At 53.8% G+C, this 22,628-nt stretch overlaps 2 protein-coding genes across 3 annotated transcripts; both read left to right on the top strand.

The window, feature by feature from the left end:
- The first annotated feature begins 2,228 nt into the window (after positions 1-2,228).
- On the top strand, positions 2,229-9,745 carry ATG101 (autophagy related 101). 2 transcript variants are annotated; one of them, XM_003252113.3, is made up of 4 exons: positions 2,229-2,502; positions 2,614-2,752; positions 5,843-6,170; positions 9,036-9,745. In XM_003252113.3, the coding sequence occupies exons 3-4, from the start codon at positions 5,919-5,921 to the stop codon at positions 9,438-9,440; spliced, it is 657 nt and encodes a 218-aa protein (XP_003252161.2). In that variant the 5' UTR covers positions 2,229-2,502; positions 2,614-2,752; positions 5,843-5,918; the 3' UTR covers positions 9,441-9,745. The 2 variants fall into 2 exon arrangements, with proteins under 2 accessions (XP_003252161.2, XP_030672370.1); XM_030816510.1 differs by having other exon boundaries at positions 2,238-2,264.
- A 2,193-nt stretch (positions 9,746-11,938) lies between these two features.
- LOC115836306 (small integral membrane protein 41) lies at positions 11,939-12,324 on the top strand. Its single transcript, XM_030816509.1, has one exon. The coding sequence runs from the start codon at positions 11,939-11,941 to the stop codon at positions 12,218-12,220; it is 282 nt and encodes a 93-aa protein (XP_030672369.1). The 3' UTR covers positions 12,221-12,324.
- The last annotated feature ends 10,304 nt before the right edge of the window (positions 12,325-22,628 follow it).

Raw genomic sequence — 22,628 nt, 5'->3', positions numbered from 1 at the left:
GGTGTGTGCCACCAAGCCTGGCTATTTTTTTTTTTTTTGTATTTTTAGTAGAGACGGGGTTTCACCATGTTGGTTAGGCTGGTCTCGAACTCATGACCTCAAATGATCCACCTGCCTCGGCCTCCCAAAGTGCTGGGATTACAGGCGTGAGCCACCATGCCCGGCCCAATCTCTTATCTATATTGCAGGATTGATTAGTATCAGGTTTAAATTTATATGTACATATATATGGTATTTAAAATCATGACCTTTCCATTCCACCTAATAAATGTTATCTATTATTGTTTTGGGAGATAAAAGCATGTGTTAGAAAAATGAGCTTTTTTTTTTTTTTTTTTTTTTTTTGAGACAGGTTTTCTCTCTGTTGCCCAGGTTGGAGTGCCATGGTGCAATCTCAGCTCATTGCAACCTCCACCTCCCAGGTTCAAGCAATTCTTCTGCCTCAGCCCCCCAAGTAGCTGGGATTACAGGTGCCTGACACCACATCTGGCTATTTTTTTTTGTATTTTTGGTAGAGATGAGGTTTCACCATGTTGGCCAGGCTGGTCTCAAACTCCTGACCTCAAGTGATCCGTCAGCCTCGGCTTCCCAAAGTACTGGGATTACAGGCATGAGCCATCACACCCGGCTTTTTTTTTTGAGACAGGATCTTGTTTTGTCATTCGGCCTGCAGTGCAGTGGCGTGATTATAGCTCACTGCAGCTTCAACGTCCTGGCTTAAGTGATCCTCCACCTCAGCCTCTGAAGTAGCTAGGACTATAGGGGTACACCAACACGCCCAGCTAATTTTTTAATTTTTATTTTAAAGATGGGAGTCTCACTATGTTGACCAGGCTGGTCTTGAACCCCCGGCCTCAGGTGATGCTCTGTCCTAAGCCTCCCAAAATGTTGGGATCACAGGGGTGAGGCACCCCAATGGCCAGAAAATGAGCATGGTAATCCCCAACTAACATCTTAAGAATGCCTCCTGGCCGGGCGCGGTGGCTGACCCCTGTAATCCCAGCACTTTGGGAGGCCGAGGCGGGCGGATCACGAGGTCAGGATATCGAGACCGTCCTGGCTAACACGGTGAAACTCCGTCTCTACTAAAAAATACAAAAAATTAGCCGGACGTGGTGGTGGGCGCCTGTAGTCCCAGCTACTCGGGAGGCTGAGGCAGGAGAATGGCATGAACCTGGGAGGCGGAGCTTGCAGTGAGTCGAGATAGCGCCACTGCACTCCAGCCTGGGGGACAGAGCGAGACTCCGTCTCAAAACAAAAACAAAAACAAAAACAAAAACAAAAACAAAAACAAAAAAAGACTGCCTCCTATTGGAGGTGGGTGCCTTAGCAGAGCTCTCGGGCTTACAATCTACATGGAGAACCAAATGCGCTCCAGGAAGTTACACAGCACTAAAAATACACTTGTATTCATATTACACTTTACGGGTCACAAAAATCTTTCATATGAGTTATCTCCTGTGATCCTCACAACAGCCACCTGTGTATAGAGAGCATCAGAAAGGATGAGTGATGTTAAGGGTCACGCAGAGAAGCAATGGCCGAATTACTAGCCTCCGAAGGACTGTCACCAGATTGGTCACCGTGGAGTATCAAGTAGTGCTGCTGCATAAAGGCAACACTGAGAGATGAAGCCCCTTTCTCCAGCATCTGTGTGGGTGGAGGGCCAGGGATCCCGTCTGTTACGCACATTGAACAAACTCAAGTTTTGCCATCCACTGGGCGTCCTGCAGCACAGCGGTGTGGGCTCATCTTCAGGACCTCTCTCTACGGGGTACGCCCCTCATCTTGTGGAGATCAGTGCTCCTTCCAGGCCTCTCAGTCCGGACTGAGTTGGGCACCGCGTCAGCGTCCCCCGGCCGGGCTCGCCGCCGATGACTCAGCTCGGCCTAGGGAGGCGGCCGAGAGCCCACAGGGCTTCTCCTTCCCTCCGGTCTCTATGGCGGAAGTCAGTTGTCCCGGCCGAAACACCACAGCGTTCTCGGTGGTGGGCTGAATGGACTCGTCCATATGAGGGGGATCCTCATCACCATCAACTCTTAAAATCCGAGACATAACCACGAAAGGAGCAGCCTCCAGATCAGAGAGCAACGTTTGACTATCTGTATGTGCTCCTGTGACTACGTGGATGATGTGGGCGGCTACATGCGTGCGGGGGCCCGGCGAACTGGGCAGGTGCCCCCTCCGGGGCCGCGGGATATGGTGAGCTCCCCGGCGCGCGGGGGGCGGTGCGGCTTCCGGTCCCGGCTCAGCCTACGACCCAGGTAGTCTGGAGCCTGCCGGGAGAGTGGTGGCATCTGAGAGGCTGGTCGCGGACGGGGGTTGGGGGAGGTGGGAGCTGTTTTAACCGTGTGCCCCCTCTCCTGTGCCGGCGTGGGCGTCCCCCGGGACGGCGGAACGGGGGCGCTCCTCCAGCTTCCGAGTCCAGCCAGCCCGGGCGCGGGGCGCCGCCTCCGAGACACCCGAGGAGTCCGTTCCTCCCTGGTTACGTGGACTGTGGAGGTTCGCGCGTAGTGGCGGCGGGGGGTACGGGACCCGGGCGGGAATTCCTTCCTGCGTCCTTCCCGAGTCTCTTGCTATGGAGCCAAGTAAGCTTTCTGGTTTTGCTTTTAGCCGGTCTCTTGTGGCTCAGCGCCGTGCGGAGGTTGACGCGTACTTGCGGAGGTCGCACCGGGGCGTGAGGAGGAGGAGGAGGAGGAGGAAGGGCATGAGCCGAGCTTGAGGAATCCGTGCTCCAGACTCTGCACTCAAGGTGGGAATGGGCGCACCCTGTGCTCCAGCCAGGCTTGAGAAGGCAGCTGTTAGCCTCTGCCACTCGGGGGGACAAGAGGGACGAGACTTTCCAGACCCTACTCTGGTGGGCCCTGCTGCTCACTGCTCACTGTGTGGGGCAGGGGACAACAAGGTTTTCACAGACCAAATGTGGCTGCTGTGGGAAGGAGAATGGGGTTGGTCAGGACTGACTTCTTGGAGGAGTGGATCCTAAAATAGCACGTAGAATGAGGAAGGAGCCCAGGCTTGGGGCGCAAGTGAGATGTGTGGCTTGTATGAACGATTTCGGGGGACACAAGAGGGAGAAGTCGTGGAAGAAAGGGAGCCGGACCGGAGCCGGGAGTCTCTAGATGGGAAGAAAACTGCTGGAGGGAGTAAAACTGGAGGGCAAAACGAGCAAGAGAGCGCTTCTCATTCTTGATCCAAGCATGTAGGAGAAACTAATCCAGCAACCCCTGGAAGAACCTGGAATTCCTGGGTTGGGCTGAATTGAGCAGTTGTTTTGTACAAGGTACTAGGAATTACCATTATAGTGATGAATGGAATATAGTCTCTGCCCTATAAGCAGCATATAGGAATTGTCTGCCTAGTGGTAGAGACAAAAACAAAACGTGATGGTGCTTGATAGTACAGGTAGACGCGAGCTGATCGCCAGGTGAGAGGCAGAGCTGGCCTGATCTCTGTGCAGTCCACAGACCGTTGCCCTGTATCCTGTGCTGAGCAGCAGTTTAAAAGGGGCAGACACAAACTGAAATATGCTTTTTATATTCACCATCTGTCAACCAGATGAGTGAAATATACTTAGAGGAGAGCTGCTAGGATTCCAGGCAGATAAGACGTGATGTGGAACAGGCATGTTTTTGAGGACTGGGGACCTTCGGCCTGTAGAAAGGGTGAGGGGGTGGTGGAATAGCTGCCACTAAATAAAAACTTACTTGTGGAAAAGAGGTGAGACTTATTTTGTGTGGCTTTGGGTACCAAAACTAAAACTAAAAGTGGTTTGAATCACTAAGAGACAGATTCTTCAGCAGAAAGAATAACTGGACTGGGTGCAGTAATCCCAGCACTTTGGAAGGCCGAGGCGGGTGGATCTCTGGAGCTCAGGAGTTCGAGACCAGCCTGGGTAACATGGCAAAACCCTTTCTCTACCAAAAATACAAAAAAATTAGCTAGGTGTGGTGGTGTGCACCTGTGTTCCCAGCTGCTTGCGAGGCTGGGATGGGAGCCTGGGAGGCAGAAGTTGCAATGAGCAGAGATTGTGTCACTGTACTGCAGCCTGGGTGATGGAGTGAGACCCCATCTCATAAATGAAATAAATGAATAAATCGGAATAACTGAATAGAACTTCCTGAACATTGACTAGTTGTTGTGAGAGCTAGTGAATTTCCTGTCAGGGGCGGTTTGCAAGCTGAATACTCTGAGTTATAAGGAACTTGAAGTTCCCTCTTCCTCTGGGCATGTATTTAGTTATTTACTATGCTCTAGTTCTCAAGTCTCTTGTTCTCTCCTTCCCACTCTCTCTACCACTGCTGTGGTATAGCCTTGCATCATCTCTTGGCAATAACAATGTAATGATGAATTATAGCAGCTAATACTTAGTGGATGTTTACTATTTGCCAGGTACTGCTTTAAGTGTTTTATACGTGCTAACTCATTCAGCCTTCAGCCCTTTAAAGGTAGCCATTATTATCTCTTTTGTATATATGGCAGATAGGTGTTAAGCAGCTTGCCCAAGATCATGAGCATGGAGCAAGTGGCAGAGCTGGAGTTCCAGTCCAGGTTGTCTGGCCTTCAAGTCATCGGTTTTAACCGCTAGTCTACTGTATTTTACATGTGTTACCTTAATTCTCACTACTGTCCCCGTTTACAAATAAGTTCAGAGAGGTTGAGTGATTTGCTTAAGGTCACAGAGCAAGATGTAGATGAGGTGGGATTCCAACCCAGGACTGTAGGACATGAAAAACCCCCCACACCTGATTATGCTGCTTCTGTAACTACGTCTACTGTAGTGGTCTCTAACTGACTTCCCTGCCCAGACTTTGTGCCTTAAATCCACAAGTTTTTACCCTGGAGTCTGTGGATGTGGGTGTCCCTAGAAATAGGTGAGATTTGGTATATGTGTGTGTGTGAGAGTCATGTTTTTAAAGCCCAGCCTTCATGGCTTCATTCACTTCTCAGAGCAGTTTGTGACCCCAATACAGTTTAGAGCCATTCTTTGCCCTTTAGCCAGAGGTACTTGTCTTTTTTTTAAAATTTATTTTATTACTTTGTATTTTTTTTTTTTTTTTGAGACAGGGTCTCACTTTGTCACTCAGGCTGGAGCACAGTGGCATGATCTCAGCTCACTGCAGCCTCAGCCTCCCACATTTAAGTTATCCTCCTGCCTCAGCCCCTCAAGTAACTGGGACTACAGGCGCCTGCCACCAGACCCAGCTAATTTTTTGTATTTTTGGTAGAGATGGGGTTTTATCATGTTGCTCAGGCTGGTCTTGAACTTTTGAGCTCAAGTGATTTGCTTCGGCCTCCCAAGTTGCTGGGATTAATGTGAGCCACCACACCCGGCCTAGAGGTACTTTTCTGATGCAGATTTGATCTTGGCACAGTGATGCATTGACTCTTCGCTGCTTTTAGGACAGAGTCCAAATGCCTTAACCTGTTCATTCAAGGTCCCAGGAAATCAGACTCCAATCTTTCTGTACTTCTTACTCCCACCTTGTACTCTCTCCATGGTGATAATGTTTAGTTGTCTGCTTTTTCTTCATCCTGTCGGCCTGAGGGCAGGGGCCGTGCTTGCCTTTGATGTCTAGTACCTGACAAATGTTGCACAGTGAGCATCTGCTGTAAACTACATTGAAGGCTGTAAAATGGAATCCCAGCCTGTCATTTGGACTGATCACTTTGAAGCTCTTGAGCTTTCTGATCCTGAGAGTTGATGATTCTTTGATAGTGTGTGCTGCCAAAATGCAGAGAAGGGCCAGTGGAGGCGGAGGCTGAGCTGAGCCTAGAAGGAAGTGAACAGATAACATATGGACTATTCTTGTCAGCATTCTGACCTGGGCTCCTCTTGCAGGGTGGCCCTTGGGTAGGGTGAAGATCCCCTGTCTTTATCCTAGTTCCCCACCTTGGTGTGGGTTACTGGGTGCAGGATGAACTGTCGCTCGGAGGTGCTGGAGGTGTCGGTGGAGGGGCGGCAGGTGGAGGAGGCCATGCTGGCTGTGCTGCACACAGTGCTCCTGCACCGCAGCACGGGCAAGTTCCACTACAAGAAGGAGGGCACCTACTCCATTGGCACCGTGGGCACCCAGGATGTTGACTGTGACTTCATCGACTTCACTTACGTGCGTGTCTCTTCGGAGGAACTGGATCGTGCCCTGCGCAAGGTGGTCGGGGAGTTCAAGGTAAGGGTGTGGCATAGCAGATGGCAGCGGGGCCTCGAGTGCTCCTCCACCCCAGCTTGCTGTTGAACCAGCCTTCTCTTCCTGAGTATGTGAATTGGGTTCTTTCAGGTTCTGAGAAACAGGCGTGTTGAGAGCTCCTCTTCAGGGGAGAGCGTGTGTGTGTGTCTGTGTGTGTGGTGGGGGAGGGAGACATTCATAAATGTGCCTGGGGGAAAAGGGAGAGCAGGAAGCTGAGCAGTGTTGGCGGCCAGGTCCCCTGCGGCCATCCTTGCTTCTGGGGTCTTGACCTCTCTGGCTACAGCTCTCTCTGCTTCTGCTTCCACTTTTCCTTTCCCACATGAAACTCCCCCAGAGGGCGGCTTTCTTGGTTCAGGTGGCTGCCATCCAAGATAGGAGTGTCCCTTTTGGCGGTGTGGCATTATGTGCCTGGGTAGGAGAAAGATGTGGAAGGGACACGGCCGGCTGCCGCTATTGGTCACCTCAGGAGGTGGGAGTGGTTGTGTGCCTTCTTCTCTGGTCTTTGTTCAGAGTCACAGTGTTTGACCATTTCATTGAGTGCGTACTTTTAAATTTTAAAGTAGCAAAGATAATTTTTCTTTTTTCCTTTTTTTTTTTTTGAGACACAGTCTCACTATGTCACCCAAGCCTTGAACTCCTGGGCTCGAGCAGTCCTTCCACTGCAGCCTTCCAGGCAGCTGGGACCACAGGTGTACACTACCGCCACCATGCCCGGCTAATTTTTGAAGATTTTTTTTTGCCAGGCCTGGTGGCTCACGCCTGTCGTCTCAGCACTTTGGGAGGCTGAGATGGCCGGATTGCTTGAGCCCAGGAATTCAAGACCAGCCCCGGAAACATGGCGAAACTCCATCTCTACAAAAAATACAAAAATTGGTGGGGCATGGTGGCACATGCCTGTAGTCCCAGACGCTTGAGCAGCTGAGGCGGGAGGATTGCTTGAGCTTAGGAATTCGAGACTGCAGTGAGCCATGATCACGCTACTATACTCCAGCATGGGTGACAGAGCAAGACCCTGTCTCCAAAAAAAATAATTTGTTTTGTAGAGATGGGGTGTCACTGTGTTGCCCAGGCTGGCCTTGAACTCAAGGCTGGTCTTGAATTACTGGCATGAGCCTAAAGGCATCTGCTCTGGGGTTAGAACACGGGAGCTGTGTGTCCGACTTTCATTCCATAAATATTTGCAGAGCCCTTCACTGTGCTGGGTACTGTGTGCTCATTGCAGGGGGTTGCCCAGTGTCGGGTGAAAGCTGTCCCTCATTGTCCCACCAAACCCAGAAAGGGCAAGTTCATAAGTGGTTTCCTAGTCCTCCTTAAGAGCAGCAGCAGCAGCACTCAGCCCTGTGTCCTCCAGGTGTCCGTGAGAGGCAGGTGGACCACAGTGGTGAAGAGCATGGGCCTTGGAGCTGGGGTCTACCACCCAGCAAGTGTGTGACCTTGGGCTAGTGGCTCCACTCAAAATAGCAGTAATAATCCTGCTTACCTCAAAGGGTGTGTGCACTGCAAGGACTGAATAAGTCAAATATGCCCAATGTTTGGAACAGAGCCTGGCACACAGTAAACATTACAGATGCGTTAGCCATTCAAGGTTACTTGACCTTGGTTTGTCAGTGAAGGAGAGCCTCTTCCCTGATGCGTGTGGTTCAGGATTTCAGGCATCCTTACCCTCTGGGTTGGTATTAACTCAGATGGAAAGGAGCTTCAGGGTCCTGGCTGCCCTAGGAAGAGGAGTATGGGGCCACTCACACCCATGGGGTGGCAAGGGCAGAATCATTGGACTGGATGGTCCTGTTTGCTTCTCAGGGGAGGAGAGGGAGAAGCTCCAGGTCTGGTCTGTCCTTCAACTTCCCTTCCCCGTTCTGTTGCTTGGTTTCCCTCTTTTTGAGCAAGGACCACTGGGCTCTACAGTTCCCTCTTCCTTAGCTCGTAAAAGAGACTGTGAACTGGACGCAGTGGCTTGCGACTGTAATCCCAGCACTTTGGGAGGCTGAGGCAGGAGTATTGCTTGAGCCCAGGAGTTCAAGACCAGCCTGGATAACGTAACAATACCCCGTCTCTAACAAAATAAAAAAAATTAAAACTTAGCCAAGTGTGCCTGTAGTATCCGCTACTCAGGAGGCTAATGTGGGAGGATCGCTTGAGCCCAGGAGTCCGAGGCTGCAGTGAGCCATGATTGCTCCACTGCCCTCCAGCCTGGGTGACAGAGTAAGACCCAGTCTCTTTAAAAAAGATTGAAAGAATTATGTTTAATTGGCAGTGGAGAAGACAAATAGAGTTTACAGGGGAAGAGGGAGATGTTGATGACGTGATTAGAACATTTTGAAGGATATGGGCTAAAGGGGTGGTGTGGAAGGAGAAGGCCCCTAATGCAATGTAAAGGTGAAAAGCAAGGATTTAGAAATCAGACAATCCAGATTCAAACCCTGGTCCAGCCATCCATAGGCATGTGACTTTTGCAAGTTACCTTACTTCTCTAAGCCTCATTGTGGCTTGGTGAAAGCCCATGGGGTTGTTGGGGGGAGCCAGTGGGATTGTGTGTGTTAAGTTCCTAGCACAGAATACGTGTCTGCAGACCAGTAGTTACTCCTGTAATGTCAGTTCTTCACCAAGCTGGAGGAGTTGGGCTTGGAGACAGATTTTGTTGGTTTGCTTGAACTACACAATTTCAGGCTGGCAGTTTGCTATGTCACTAAACCCAAATCGTTTACCCTCTCCCAGTCTTGTTTCCTTGCCATGCTTGGATGATGACTAGAGCTAAGAGAGCATAATTCCCTGGGGTGTGGGAAGCAGACCCTCACAGGTGGGAACTCAAGAGGCCCAGGCTTGCTCATTTGTTCCCTTCTTCCCCAGGATGCGCTGCGCAACTCTGGTGGTGATGGGCTGGGGCAGATGTCCTTGGAGTTCTACCAGAAGAAGAAGTCTCGCTGGCCTTTCTCAGACGAGTGCATCCCATGGGAAGTGTGGACAGTCAAGGTGCATGTGGTAACCCTGGCTACGGAGCAGGAGCGGCAGATCTGCCGGGAGAAGGTGGGCGAGAAACTCTGCGAGAAGATCATCAACATCGTGGAGGTGATGAATCGGCATGAGTACTTGCCCAAGATGCCCACACAGTCGGAGGTGGATAACGTGTTTGACACAGGCTTGCGGGACGTGCAGCCCTACCTCTACAAGATCTCCTTTCAGATCACTGATGCCCTGGGCACCTCAGTCACCACCACCATGCGCAGGCTCATCAAAGACACCCTTGCCCTCTGAGCGTGGCCGGATCCCTGGGAGCTCCTTGATGGCTCCCAGACCTTGGCTTTTGGGGATTGTACTATTGGGCCTTTGGGCTCTGGAACCTGCTCTGGGTCGTTGGTGAGACTTGGAAGGGGCAGCCCCCGCTGGCTTCTTGGTTTTGTGGTTGCCAGCCTCTGGTCATCCTTTTAATCTTTGCTGACGGTTCAGTCCTGCCTCTACTGTCTCTCCGTAGCCCTGGTGGAGTCCCCCTTCTTTATCCACTGTACAGAAGAGCCACCACTGGGATGGGGAATAAAGTTGAGAACGTGAGTTTGAGCTGAGCCATCTCTCCCTTGTCTTGTGTCTGCCCTGACGTGTTAACACTTTCTGGCATTCCTGTGAGGACACAGGTGTGTGTTGAGGGCATTGCTCCAAGGTGAGGGGGGTGGGTGGATGGGATTAAAGGTATATGAAAATTGACAGATTTTGCACTTGGCTGGATATTCACACAAAGCAGGTGTTACCCAGATGTGGCCATAGCCAATCTCATGAAGGAAGGTGCATTGTAGGGTAAGGGTCTGTTGCTTTTGGATGTGACTGAGCTGCTCCTCCCTTTTCCCCCACCAATTGACTGCCTATTTCAACACTTCCAAACTCACTTTCCTTTTTTTTTGTAAACTTTTGCAGGTTATTTTATCACTCAGGTATTAAGCCTAGTACCCATTAGTTATTTTTCTGATGCTCTCCCTCTTCCCACCCTCCAAAAAGCCCCAGTGTGCATTGTTCCCCACTGTGTGTCCATGTGTTCTCATCATGTAGCTCCCACTTATAAGTGAGAACATGTATTTGGTTTTCTGTTCCCGTGTTATCTCCACCTTTTCTAAGGAAGCTGTGACATCCCTGGCCTTTATGTTGTCTGGTCTTGCTTCACGATGGCCCCAGAGAGTACCTTCTCTGTCTTCATAGGGCACACAGATCCCCGTGTGCACCAGAATGGTCATTTGATGTGGGTCATGTCTGGAGACACATTGGCCAGCTTGAGACTATCTGGCATCTGGTGACACTTCTTCCAGCTTGGGCTGGCCCTTGCCATTGCCTCGGTAACTCACATTCATTTCTACACCCGCATACTCAAGCCCCCATTGTGTGCTATGCTCTCATCAATACAGTCCATGTTTTACAATACTTTTTGGCTGCTTCTGGGCCAGTTGTAACCAGACTAAATGAATTGTGTGTAGGGAGGGATGCTGAGGGAGAAATGGGGTGGGAGTAAGGGGTCTTGTCCATGGTCCTGGAGCAGGGTAGGTAGTCGGGATGACCAGGAAGTGTTTGCACTTGGGATGCGCTTTTCCCATTCTGAGTCACCCTTGGCCACGTGATGTTTCTACTGTTGATCTCTGGGGCATCAGAGAGTTGGAGGACTCAGGAGGGGGGTTTATAGTTGAAGAAGGCCAATCAGCCATCAGCTACTCTAATCCCTTCTGAGGGGACTAGTACAGGTGGTTGGCTGGCAGTGACTTTATTTTTTAGAAGAGGACTCAAGGCTTGCTACAGAATTTTTTGGTAGACCTGGCAGGAGGGTCTTGCTTCTCTGTCCACTTTTCCAGTCTTTCTGCTTTTCTGCAGCTGGACTCTGCTCCACTCTCCCACCCTGGCTTGGCTGTGGGACACCTAGCTGGCAATGGGCTACCCTAGTAGAGGGGACAGTAACATTCCCCTCCCTTCTGGCATTGCGATTTTCTGAAGTGGGGGACTGATTTATCCAGGGTCAGGACTGGAGTCCTGGTGGATCAAATCTGTGCTCTCCCATTGGTCTGTAAATGTGACTCTCCTTGGCCTATGGGGCCTGAGAAAAGGAGTGGGGGTGGGCCTTGAATTCCCCATGCTCTGCTCTGCTCTGCTGTACCCGAATGTCTCCCTGCTGTGGAGTGTGCAGGAGGCATTGGCCTGCTTGTCCAGCCCCAGGAGGCTTCTGCAGGGGATGATGGACGAGGAAGGGTGGGACTTACCCTTATGGCTGCCCGTGTGCCTCCTGGCTCAGCAGCCACCTGGGCCACCTAGCAGCATAGAACTTTGGTCTAGGGACAAAAAGCCCAAGAATGGGGACAATCACCTCTGTCTTTTGTCCTGCTCAGAGGGGCAGCACCCCAGCCTGCAGCTGAGATGGGGTCTGAGGATCTTCTCAGGGCTCTGCCCAGGTGTACCTCTTGGCCCACTTTGCGAAGGGGAGGGACTCCTGGGGACAGGGCTCCTGGTTTTGGCTGACTGGACTCGCATGGGGGTGCCTGTGGGCCCTAGGGATGAGAAGAAATACGGCAGGCCCGGAGTCCGGGCTATGGAGAAAGGGCCGTAGCCACAACGGCTGGAGCTCTTTGTCTAGGAAGTGCCCGAGCGCTCTGCTCAAGGGGTAGGGGCGTAGGGCGCCTGGGGTCCGCCCCTTGGTTCCCTCCCCGACGCAGCCGCCGGCCCGCCCGCCAGTCGGGGCTGCAGCACATCTGGCCATCCGGCCACATCTGGGCAGCCGGCGCTGGAGCATGAACGGCTCTCAGGCGGGCGCTGCGGCTCAGGCCGCCTGGCTGAGCTCGTGCTGTAACCAGTCGGGGTCGCCGCCGGAGCCCCCCGAGGGGCCGCGCGCGGTGCAGGCGGCGGTGCTCGGCGTGCTGTCCCTGCTGGTGCTTTGCGGGGTCCTGTTCCTGGGCGGCGGCCTCCTCCTCCGCGCCCAGGGCCTGACAGCGCTGCTGACCCGCGAGCAGCGCGCGTCCCGCGAGCCGGAGCCCGGCAGTGCTAGCGGAGAGGACGGCGACGACGACTCCTAGGCGCCCGGCTGCGCTCAGTGGTCGCGGCCTCCAGGCGGCCCCTGACTCCGAGCGGTCCGGAGCATGCCCGACGGCTGCTGCGGTCCCGACCCCTTACCCGAAGCGGCTCGCCCCACACAGGTGAGAGGGAGGGTAGCGGGAGTGTGGGCGCGGGGGTTCGGGGGGCTACAGTAGCTTCCTTACTGAGGAGGCTTCCTGGGGCGCGGCAAGGCACCTGTCTTTGGAGAATGGGCTCTTCAGCGATTCGGGTTCCCAGCTCTGTAAGTCCACGGCCGGTGGGGCTGCAGCCCACCCAGGTGTGTGGGATCAGGAGGAGGCCACCCCGCCCCGAATTGTGTCTCCTGCGGCTCTGGCCCTCTCCTCCCATCTTAAGTGTTCCAGCCTTATGTTCTTTTTCTAGGAACAGAGGCTGCTGTGTTAACTGTGGGGTGGTTGTGGAGGCAGGAGGATGACAGAGGAGGGAGTCTGGAGGCCACAGTGTGCTTTGGGGGCTTCTTCCCTAGCCCCCACCCTCACCTCCACGGTCTGCATCTGCCCCAGCCCCTATAGGTCCTAGGCCCAACTCTGCGGGCCCCAGCACTGCCCACTCCACGGGGCTGAGGAGACAGGCAGACAGTGCCAGCCTTTGACCTCAGCTTCCTGAAGCCTTTTCCCTGGGAGGGGGCTTGAGGGAGATTCCTTGCCTGGCCTCCCTCTTGAGACAGGGAGGGGAGTGTGGTCATGTTTGAGGGCAGATCCAGGGGCCTGGGTGGCCCTGGGGAATGGGGAGGTGTGTGGAAGGCCCTTCCCTGGACCCTGCTCAGGTCGTGGGGAGGAGGTGGTGAGGGGTGGGGGAGTAGGTGTAGCCCAGAGCAAGGAGCTTTGTGTGGTGTGTGTTGGGGGTGTGGATGGCAGGGTTCCCGGCAGCTGGGGGACCTCAGAAGCACTGCTCCAGGAAGTGGGGCTGAGGATTTCCAGCTGTGGGGGCTCTGTCTGGGTGTCTTGCTCTGTCTCTCCAAGGACAGGAGCCATCTGGAGGGAAGGGCCTGGATGGCCCGAGGACAAGGTAACTACAGGCGAAAGCCACCTGGGACAGAACCACAGGGGCTGGAGAGGCCTTCTCTGTTCCTTCCCTCTGTTCAGCTTTGCACCTAGGAGCCCCTGGGGGTTTCTGTGGGTGGGAGTGTTTGTTTGTCAGGGGTGACTTTGGCCTCTCTTGCCCCCCCCCCCCGATTCTGGAGCCCCTCCCCTGCTTATCTGGGGTAGGGCAGGGTCCCAGTTTCCAACTGAGAAAGGGTCAGGCTGGGTGTCTGTGAGGGGCAGCAGGAGGATGTGGGCAGGTGCAGCTAAGCAGCTGCGAAGCTAACGACGACGTGTGATCCCTGCCCAGCAGCCTAGGATTTGGCACTAATCCTGGGCAGCGGCGCCACACTGGCCTTGCTGAGCCAGGGACTTCTCACCTCAGGGTCCCCCACCCCCCCACTCCACCCCCTAGGAGGGAGGGTTGTTCAGGGCCCTGAGGGGTGTGCGTGGTGTGTCTGTTACTGCACCTGGCACAGGCAGGGGGCTGGGCCCAGGGGACATTCCCCCGTCCCTTTGCTGGGAGAGAGGGTGGGAACTTCCTCTCTTGATTGTACCCGGTTTCACCCAGCTGCCTTGCCTGTCACCCTCTGGCCCCATACTCTCCTATCCTTTCCCAGCTGGGAGAGAGGGTCTCCAGATCACTGGGAACCCCTTCCTTTTACACGCGGGAGAACAGTAAGTGACATGCTCACATGAATAACAGAGCTGAAAGACCCTGGGCTCTGATTCCAAGTTCAGGCCCCCTTCTGGCACTTGGGGGCCCCTCTTGCTCTGTCTTCTTACCTTCCCTGCTTTCTCATCACTCTTTGAGATGCTGGTGCAAAACGTGGCCTCTTTTCATACATTTGCGAATCAGGGATGGGCCCCCAAACCCCTGTGTCACTGCCCCCTTCCCATCCTGCGTCACTGCCCCCTTCCCATCCTGCTTCCCCGGGGCCCTGCCTACTTTCTTGCTGTGGGGAGCAGTCTTCCAGATGCCGGCAGCAGCTCCTCAGCCAGCTGGGCTCAGCTTTCCTGGCCTGAACCTGAGGGGGGTTGGGCTTAGAGGGTCAGCTGGAATAAACATCCGTGGAAAAAAATCCAAGCGGTCAGAGCCGAGGGATCAGGGCCGAAGGCTGATGACTTTCCGTTTGGCCTTTGGGCTCAAGTTCCTGTGGTGTGAAGGTGTAGAGTGATTTGGTGCCGGGAAGGGCTGTGCCCCCAGCATCATGGTGTCTGCTCACACCCAGGACAGGGCTGGGGCGGGGGTGCAGAGGTGGGGGCAAGGCTTTCTTCATCCAACTTCCTCCCGTTGCTGTTCCTGAGTCCAGTGCTTGGAGGGCAGGGCGTGGGGTGTGCCAGGGACCTCGGTGTTCTTGTGGGAAGGGACTGAGATGTTTGCTGTGGAACTCTGACCCTGGTCAAGGCTGTCAGGCTGAGTGGGCAGGAAAGAATGTGGAAAACTGGGAAGTGGGTGCTGCTGTTACCCCATCAGGCTCCAGCTGGGAGTGAGATGTGGGGGATGGGTGCAGGTCTGAGTGCCAGGGAGAGAAGCCAGGCACCCGAACTCCTAGCCAGCTCACTTAGCCTGCACCGTCCATAGGGGAAGGGCTGGGGTGGCTGATGGGTTCAGAACTTGCCCTAATCTTCCTCCAGCCCCTGAGATTTTCCCTAAGCTGGGAAAGCCTGTGAGAGGTTTATGGAGTCCATTCCTCAGTCTCCACATAGTGCAGCTCCCTCTCCAGCAAAGACGGTGGTGGCTCTCTCTACAGATTCCTGAGCCCCACATCATCTGCCAACCAGACAGCCTGCTCTCCTGCTGCCGCTCTGCGGATCCCCTGCTACCTTCAGCCCATTCTTGCTGCAGATGACAGACTGGGAGATACCTGGCTTGTGGTGAGACCTCAACCTGGGATCCTTGCACCCAGCTGCTGCCTCTGAACTGCTCCACTGGACCTCCGGAAGTGCTCAGTGTGGGCCTGGACCTGGGAGACCTGCACTCCCAGACTGTTTGAGGCCTGCTGCATGTGCTGGGCACTGAAGTGGCCACACATCCTGGATGCCTGGTGCAGCAGGTGCTGGCTGTGCCCCCTGCCTTCTGGCCTCTGAAGACATGAGTGCAGCGCCTGTCCTGTCTCGTGTGAGGCAGCAATGATCTGACAGTGACCGGCCCCTGCTGCAAGTCAGTGCCTCCCATTTGCAGGCCTGCGGCACCCCTGCAATCCAGGAATGCTGCATCGCTTTCTGTGGCCTGTTATTAAATATGCTGGTGATGCAAGCTTCAGGTCTACGATCTATGTCTCCAGCCCTTGACTCTAGGAATTAGTGGTTTGTTCCCCGACTCCTCTCCAGTTTTACCTGTTCCTAGCAGATATAGCAACTCCAGCCCCTGTCCCCTGGCCTCTCCTCAGTGGTGACTTTTCCCCTTGCACCCTCAGATCCACATCTTCCCAGGGTAGGTGTGAAGTGGGGCAGAAAGCCACCCTCACGCCAGCACTCGGCTGCCCCCCTGTGGCCAGTGTGGGTAAGAGCACCGCTTCATTCAACCAGTCACTGTTGGGGTCTGTCTCATCAGAGTCCAGCCTGAGCCTCAGCTTTGAGATGAGAGTGGGTATCGTGAGCATGTGCATGGAATTCTAGATTGCAAAACCTTCCTAAACCTCAGTCTCCTAGTTTATAAAATGTAGGTGACAATATCATAGGTTTGTCATTGATCAAATAGGTAACATGCTTATTTATTGAAAAAAGTCTTTCTGCATAGTAATCATCCTGTGGCATCATTATTTTCCCTGAACCTGACCATTCCTAGAGAGGAGAAGAAGAGAAGAGGAGAGGAGAGAAGAGAAGAAGACAGGAAAGAAGAGAGGAGAGGAGAGGAGAGAACAGGTACAGAACCAGCCCTCTATTCCTGGGAACACTCATTTTATTCTCTTTTCCATGAGTATTTACTGAGTGACCGCTCTGTGCCAGGCATACTCTGGGACGTGGGGATGAGGAGATAAACAAGACAGGGCTGGGTGCAGTGGCTCATGCCTGTAATGCCAGCACTTTGGGAGGCCAAGGCAGGTGGATCACGAGGTCAGGAGTTTGAGACCAGCCTGGCCAACATGGTGAAACTCTGTCTCTACTAAAAATACAAAAATTAGCTGGGTGTGGTGGTGCATGCCTATAATGGGGAGAATTGCTTGAATCCAGGAGGCGGAGGTTGCAGTGAGCCGAGATCGTGCCACTACACTCCAGCCTGGGTGACAAAGCAAGACTCCATCTCAAAACAACAACAACATCAACCACAAAAACAAAACAAAACAAAACAAAAAACACACACACAAAAAAGACAGAGCCCCTGCCCCTGAAGAGCTCACATTCTAGTAAAGAGCGGTGCTCACAGAACTGAAGTTAAAGTAGACAATGAAAAGAGCCCAGAGTGAAAGAGCCGAGAGCAGAGAGTGAGAGCTCTGCTGGGATTAGCAAAGCACAACTCACAGAGGAAGTGGCATCACCACTGGGCATTTACCTGGCAAGAAGAGGGCAAGAGCATTTCAGGCAGAGATTTGGAGGTGTGAAGCAGTGAGCTTCGGAAGCAGGGGGGCTGGGGCAGGGCGGGTGAGGGAGGTGTGACCAGGGTGGTGGGTAGGGCCAGCCTGGGCAGGAGTTGGAGCTAACCCCAGGAGCAGCAATGTGTCTGGAAGGTTTCATGCGGGAAGTGACATGTTAAGATCTGGATCTTAAAGAACTTGGGGGTAAGTCTGTGGTGGGGATAGCAGGCTGGAATTGAGAGGAGGCAAGGAGGTTGTTGTCAAAACCCAACAAAAATGATAGTCGCCTGGACCAGGGGTAAGAAGAGCGCCGGGGCTGGGACACCAGCTTTGGTCACTGGTTGGATGTGAGGGATGAGGGAGAGGGAGTAGGGGAGGACGATGTTCTGGTTTCCAGCCTGAATACTGTGTGTGCGGTGGTGCCACCCACTGAGAGGATGTGTTATCAGTTAGAACTTTTTTGGTCTGAATTTATAGAAAACCCAAACTATATTTGGCTCAGGCAGAAGGGAGCGCATTGTCCCATGTAACTGAAAAGTCTAGGGGTGGTTCTGGCCGCAGGCCCAGCGTGATTCAGGGCTCCATGGTGGGAGCAGGCCTCAGTTTCCCCTCCTCTCGTAGCTCTGCTTGCCTGTGTCGGCTTCTGGCGGTAGAGCCTGGTGGTTGAGAGCAAGGACTCTGGAATCACGTGGTCTGGATTCGAATTCTGGCACCGTAGTTATTGGCTGCATGGCCTGATAAGGCCCTGAACCTCTCTGTGGCTCAATTCCCTCCTCTTTAGGGTGGGGAAAAATGGGGCCTACCTCGTGCCATGTTTTATTAGGATGAAGTGAGATCCGCACATGTAGGGTGCTTGGCACATACCTCATGCCAAGAAAATGCACTGTGAGTGCTGATGGTGTGCGTTCCCGGCCTCGTTCCCGGCCTCCATGCGAGGCAGGACATTGGCTTTAAGCCTCTCAGGTTCAAACCTATCAGGGAAGAGGGAGGTCTTCTCCCGTGTCACTCAGGCCAAACCCTGGGGCTTGCTGCTATTGGGCCTGTTTGACTCTGTGCTAACCCTGAAACAGTACTACGCTGAGAGTATGGAATGTTCTAGATTTTGGTAACATGCTGTACTTGGTTTGGGGTGGAGGTGGAGGGAACACCACAGACCACAGGGTCCAAAGCAGAGGGCTGTCTGTGCACCAAATCTGCGCCTGTTCAGTCCTGGGGTGAACAGGTGCTGGGTGGCCATGAGATAACTCACGTCCCCTGCTGATGGGGCCATGGGCAGACGGGCAGCTGATGAGCTCAGCTGTGGCTCCTTGAGTTGGAGGCGAGCTGTCAGGTGGACAATGAGTATATAGGACTGGAGTTCAGGAGAGAGAGTTCTCAGCCCTGATGCTGCTGGAGGTGGAAAGTAAAGCTGCAGGAATGCATCAGAATGAGGCGAGAAGGCAGGGGATGCAGGACGCAGCCCTGTTGGACCACCACTTAAAGGCAGGGGCAGACAAGGAGCGCTCAGGGATGGGGGAGGGAGCCCGAGGAGTGGGCTCTTTTGGCAGTTGAGGAAGAGAGGATTTGGGAAACTGAGGGGTTGGCCGGGAGCCTCCATACCCTGAGCAGTTCTGGGGTGCTGAGAGGGGACCTGCAGCCTGGGACCTTGGAAGGAAGAAGTGGGGAAGGCTTCTGCCCATCTGAGCTGCTCCCACCACTACCCCTCAGGCTCCAAAAAAAGCTCCACACAGAGGAAGATGGTGGTGTGGTTGCCTCTGGTCTGTGAGCCCACTGCAGGGTGAAGAACAGACTTACTAGAATATACTCCTTCATGCTGTATGAATGCCTTCCCAGGCACATGTCTCACCTAGGCATAAAAAGACAATAAAAAAATAAAAGAAACACGCAAAAAGGATCCTCATCCTGCTCCACAGCTGCTGGTCTGCCCTTCCCAGCCACAGCTGACTTCCATGAGGCTTCTGTGAGTCCTGCCACGAGGCTGAGGCTGCAGCCGCACGCCCACACCCACGGCTCCTCTGGGTGTCCACCTGCCCCGGCTCAGAGCTGCGGCCCCTCTGGGATCCCTCCTTGAGAGGCTGTGCTTTATGGCCATGCCTTCTATTCTTTCAATCTGCTCACTCCGACATTGTCACTCTGGTCCCTTGACCTCTTTTACCTCTGCTTCCTCCCTGACCCTCAGCCTGTTCCTGGCTGCCCCACTTCCAGTGTAGATTGCCTGGCTCATTACCTCAGTCACTGTCTTGCCCATGTCCTAACTTCACTCCATCCACAGAACCATCCCGGTGAAACCTCATCCCTGGATGACTTCAACTCTCTGTCCTTTGAACTTTTACCCAGGCTGCTGGGTGCCCCCGAAGAACATCACACCCTTGAGTAGACTGATGGCACTGACAATGGTCACGGGGTCCCACTGCCTGGCCCTCGCTGCAGCCAGCTCTCTCTCCTGCTGCATTACTGCAAGCCTTCCTTGCTCTTTCAAACCTGACCTTCCCACCTCCCAACTCTGCTCAGGTGTCCTCTCCTCCTCCTACTTCCCATGGAAAATAAGTGGCCAGAGGAGGGCGGGGCCTCCGCCTCTGCAGTCCCTCCACCCCGGTGCTGAGCCGCCCCACTTCCTCCTTAACTCGATTCTTCAGTTGCTCCTCTGCTGGCTGTCACGTCCAAGCATACTCCGGTTTCTGCCACCTTAAAATAGCGCTCTTTGCACCCACTGCCGCCTCCGGTTACTATCCTATGTCTCACTTGTCTTTACAGCCAAACTTCTCCAAAGAGTTACCCACGCTTGCCGTCCCCACTTCCTTGCCTCCTGTTTATGTCTCCATCCTCTTCAGCCTGGCCTCCAGCCTGGCCTCCACCCAGCTGAGCTGACGGCCAGGTCGTCAGATCCCCTGGGTGGTTGCTCCAGAGGCTGCTCTCCTGGCCACATCTGCTGTGGCTGACCCCTTCTCACAGATCTCCTCCTGCTCCTATGGCAGTTCCCGAAGAAGCTCGGTGCCATCAACAGGAAAGGATGAGACTGTGGACTCCAGAAGAACACTGCTGGGGCTTCCCCCTGAGTCTGCCACTTGCTGTGTGAGTTAAATCCTCTCCATCCTTAGGAAAATGAGGTAGTGATCATGCCCACTTGGCAACACTCAGAGATGAAGGGCACCTTAGTGTCTGGGCACTGGGGCTCTGGAGCGCCTGCCGGGTTGAATCCAGGCTCCCTCAGCTCCTAGGCCTGCCCTTAGGGCATCTCCCGTCTCTCCTTGAGAGTCTTGTACCAGGGTTTCCTCTTTCCTGTCCCAACACCAAGTTCCTCTGGGCTCTCTCCTAGATCTTTCCATGGGCTCCCTGCCCTTCCCCGGATGCAAATCGCCATCTCTCGGCCCATGGCCCTGAAATCAGCAGCCCCAGCCTAACCTGGCCCCTGAATGCCATGTTAATCTGCCCACCCATTCTACAGAGATTTATTGAGCAGCTACTGTCCCAGGCACTGGAGAACGTGTGGTACATGAGACAGAGAGGTCGCTGTCCCACAGAGCCTGCGCACTTGCTGGTGGGAAGGGCCCTTCAGTGTACCTGTAAGCAAATGCATGAGGTGCCTGCAAAGAGTGATTGTGCTGCAATGGAAAGACAGCAGGGTGACGGGATGGAGACCTGTGGGGGACTTTCGTGAAGGTGGCCAGGGAGAGCCTCTCCAAGGAGGTGACACTTGAGCTGAGACCTGACCTGTGAGGTGACTCCAGCCAGGGAAGATCTGGGGCACAGTGTTCCTGCCAGAGGGGCGGGAAGCTCCTGGGGTGGCAATGAGCCTGGTGTGTCTGAAGGGACACCAAGAAGCTAGTGCGGACGGGGAAGGACTGTGGAAGGTGCCAGAGCATACCCACAGCCAGGTTCTTCCCTTGGGAGCCGTCTCCCTGGCAGGTTCTGCGTCTTAGAGGATGGTTTCTCCACCCCAGCAGCTGTCCCCGATTCCCCTCCACAGCCAGTGAGTCACCAAATATGGTCCCTTCTGCCTGATGGAAAGCTTCGTTTCATGTCCCCGGCCGCCACCTCGCCTTGCACCTGGTCCCCGTGTCCCTTGGGGCTTCTCAGCCCACCCATCCTCCACACTGTTGTCAGAGTCGTCTTTGGCAGAGGAGCGTTCTGTCTGGCCATACTGTCTCGTCCCTGTTTCATACTTCCTCAATGTGGTGTCCACTGCTCATAGGATGGCATCTTCCTGTGGCCCCCCCAGACTGCTGCCCTCTTGATTCCCTGCTCCTGTATCTCTCACTACTGTCCCTCACGTGCTCCACCATCTCCAGTCTTCTGGGCCTTTGAGGGTGCTGTGCCCACTCCTCTGCCAGGCACCGAGTCTTCAGTGGCCGTGGAGGAGTGCTAGGCTCCAACCATTCACCCCTCGTTCACGCAGCCGCCACTGCTTGTAAAGCTTGTACTGTGTGCCAGGCACCGCTCCAGGCACCAAGGGAACAAAACCGGTGGAATTCCCTGCCCCTGTGCTGCCTGCTTTCTTGTGAGGTGAGACAGATGATAAAGTTCACAATTTAAAAACAGAGCCTGTCCGATGGTGTATTAGCTCCTGGGGCTGCCATAACAAATACCACAAGCTGGGTGGCTTGAAACAGCAGACATTTATTCTCTGATAGAGAATGCCAGCTACTCTGGAGGCTGAGACAAGAGACTCACTTGAACCTGGAAGGTTGAGGCTGCAGTGAGCCATGATTGTGCCATGCACTCCAACCTGGGCAACAGAGCAAGACCCCCGCCTTCAAAAAAACAAAACAAAACAAAAACCTGCAGGAGAATCCGTCCTTGCCTCCACCTTGCTTCCGGTGGTGACTGGTGGTGGTGGCCGGCAATATCTGGTGTCCCTTGGCTTGCAGCTGCACAGCCCAGCTCTGTCCCATCACATGGTGTTTTTCCCGTGTCTCTGTCTCCAAATTTCTTATGAAGATACCAGTCCTTTTGGATTTGGGGGCCCACCCCAGTCCAGTATGACCTCGTCTTCATTTAACTAATTACATCTGTAATGATCCTACTTCCAAATAAGGTCACATCCTGAAGTACTCAGGGTTAGAACTTTAGCACGTCTTTTTTGAGGGGGACACAGTTCAACCTATGGAGCAAAGCAAAGCAGGGAGGGTGCATGGAGAGAGCAGGGGAAAGGCTGAAATTTTAAATGGAATCATCAGGGAAAGTGTCACCAAGAAGGTGTTGTTTGTTTGTTTGTTTATTTATTTATTTTTGAGACAGAGAATTGCTCTGTTGCCAAGGCTGGAGTGTGATGGTGTGATCTTGGCTCACTACAACCTCCACCTCCCGGGTTCAAGCGATTCTCCTTCCTCAGCCTCCTGAGTAGCTGGGATTATAGGCACGCGACCACCACACCTGGCTAATTTTTTATATTTTTGGTAGAGACGGAGTTTCACCATGTTGGTCAGGCTGAGTCAGGCTGGTCTCGAACTCCTGAACTCAAGTGACCCACCTGCCTCGGCCTCCCAAAGTGTTGAGATTACAGGTGTGAGCCACTGCGCCTGGCCAAGAAAGTGTTATTTGAGCAAAGACCTGAATGAGAATGGGCAATAGAGAGAGTGGGGAGGGGGCGGGGGGAAGGCACTCCAGGCCACGGAACAAGTGCTGAGACCCAGAGGAAGGAGTGCGCCTGCTGTGGTCGGGGAACCGTGGGGAGGCCCAGGGAGCTGCGGTGAGTGAGCAAGAGAGCACTGATGAGAACACAGAGAGGCTGCAGGGGAAGTGGGTCTTCCATGGAGAGCCAGAAAATGGACTTGTCTTGCACATTTTCTCAGGAAGCCACTGAAGAGTGTGCTCTACTCGAACCAGAGCAT

This window comes from Nomascus leucogenys, chromosome 8 (genome assembly GCF_006542625.1).
Source record: "Nomascus leucogenys isolate Asia chromosome 8, Asia_NLE_v1, whole genome shotgun sequence".
NCBI classification, from domain to species: Eukaryota; Metazoa; Chordata; class Mammalia; order Primates; family Hylobatidae; genus Nomascus; species Nomascus leucogenys.
The sequence above is the reverse complement of the archived record's forward strand: the minus strand, read 5'-3'. Positions and strand labels throughout refer to the sequence as shown.

Coding starts and splice junctions, on each gene's coding strand:
- ATG101 (XM_003252113.3), top strand. CDS start 5,919: ATGAACTGTCGCTCGGAGGTGCTGGAGGTGTCGGTGGAGGGGCGGCAG. Junction 6,171..9,035: donor AGGTGGTCGGGGAGTTCAAG/GTAAGGGTGTGG, acceptor CTTCTTCCCCAG/GATGCGCTGCGCAACTCTGG.
- LOC115836306 (XM_030816509.1), top strand. CDS start 11,939: ATGAACGGCTCTCAGGCGGGCGCTGCGGCTCAGGCCGCCTGGCTGAGC.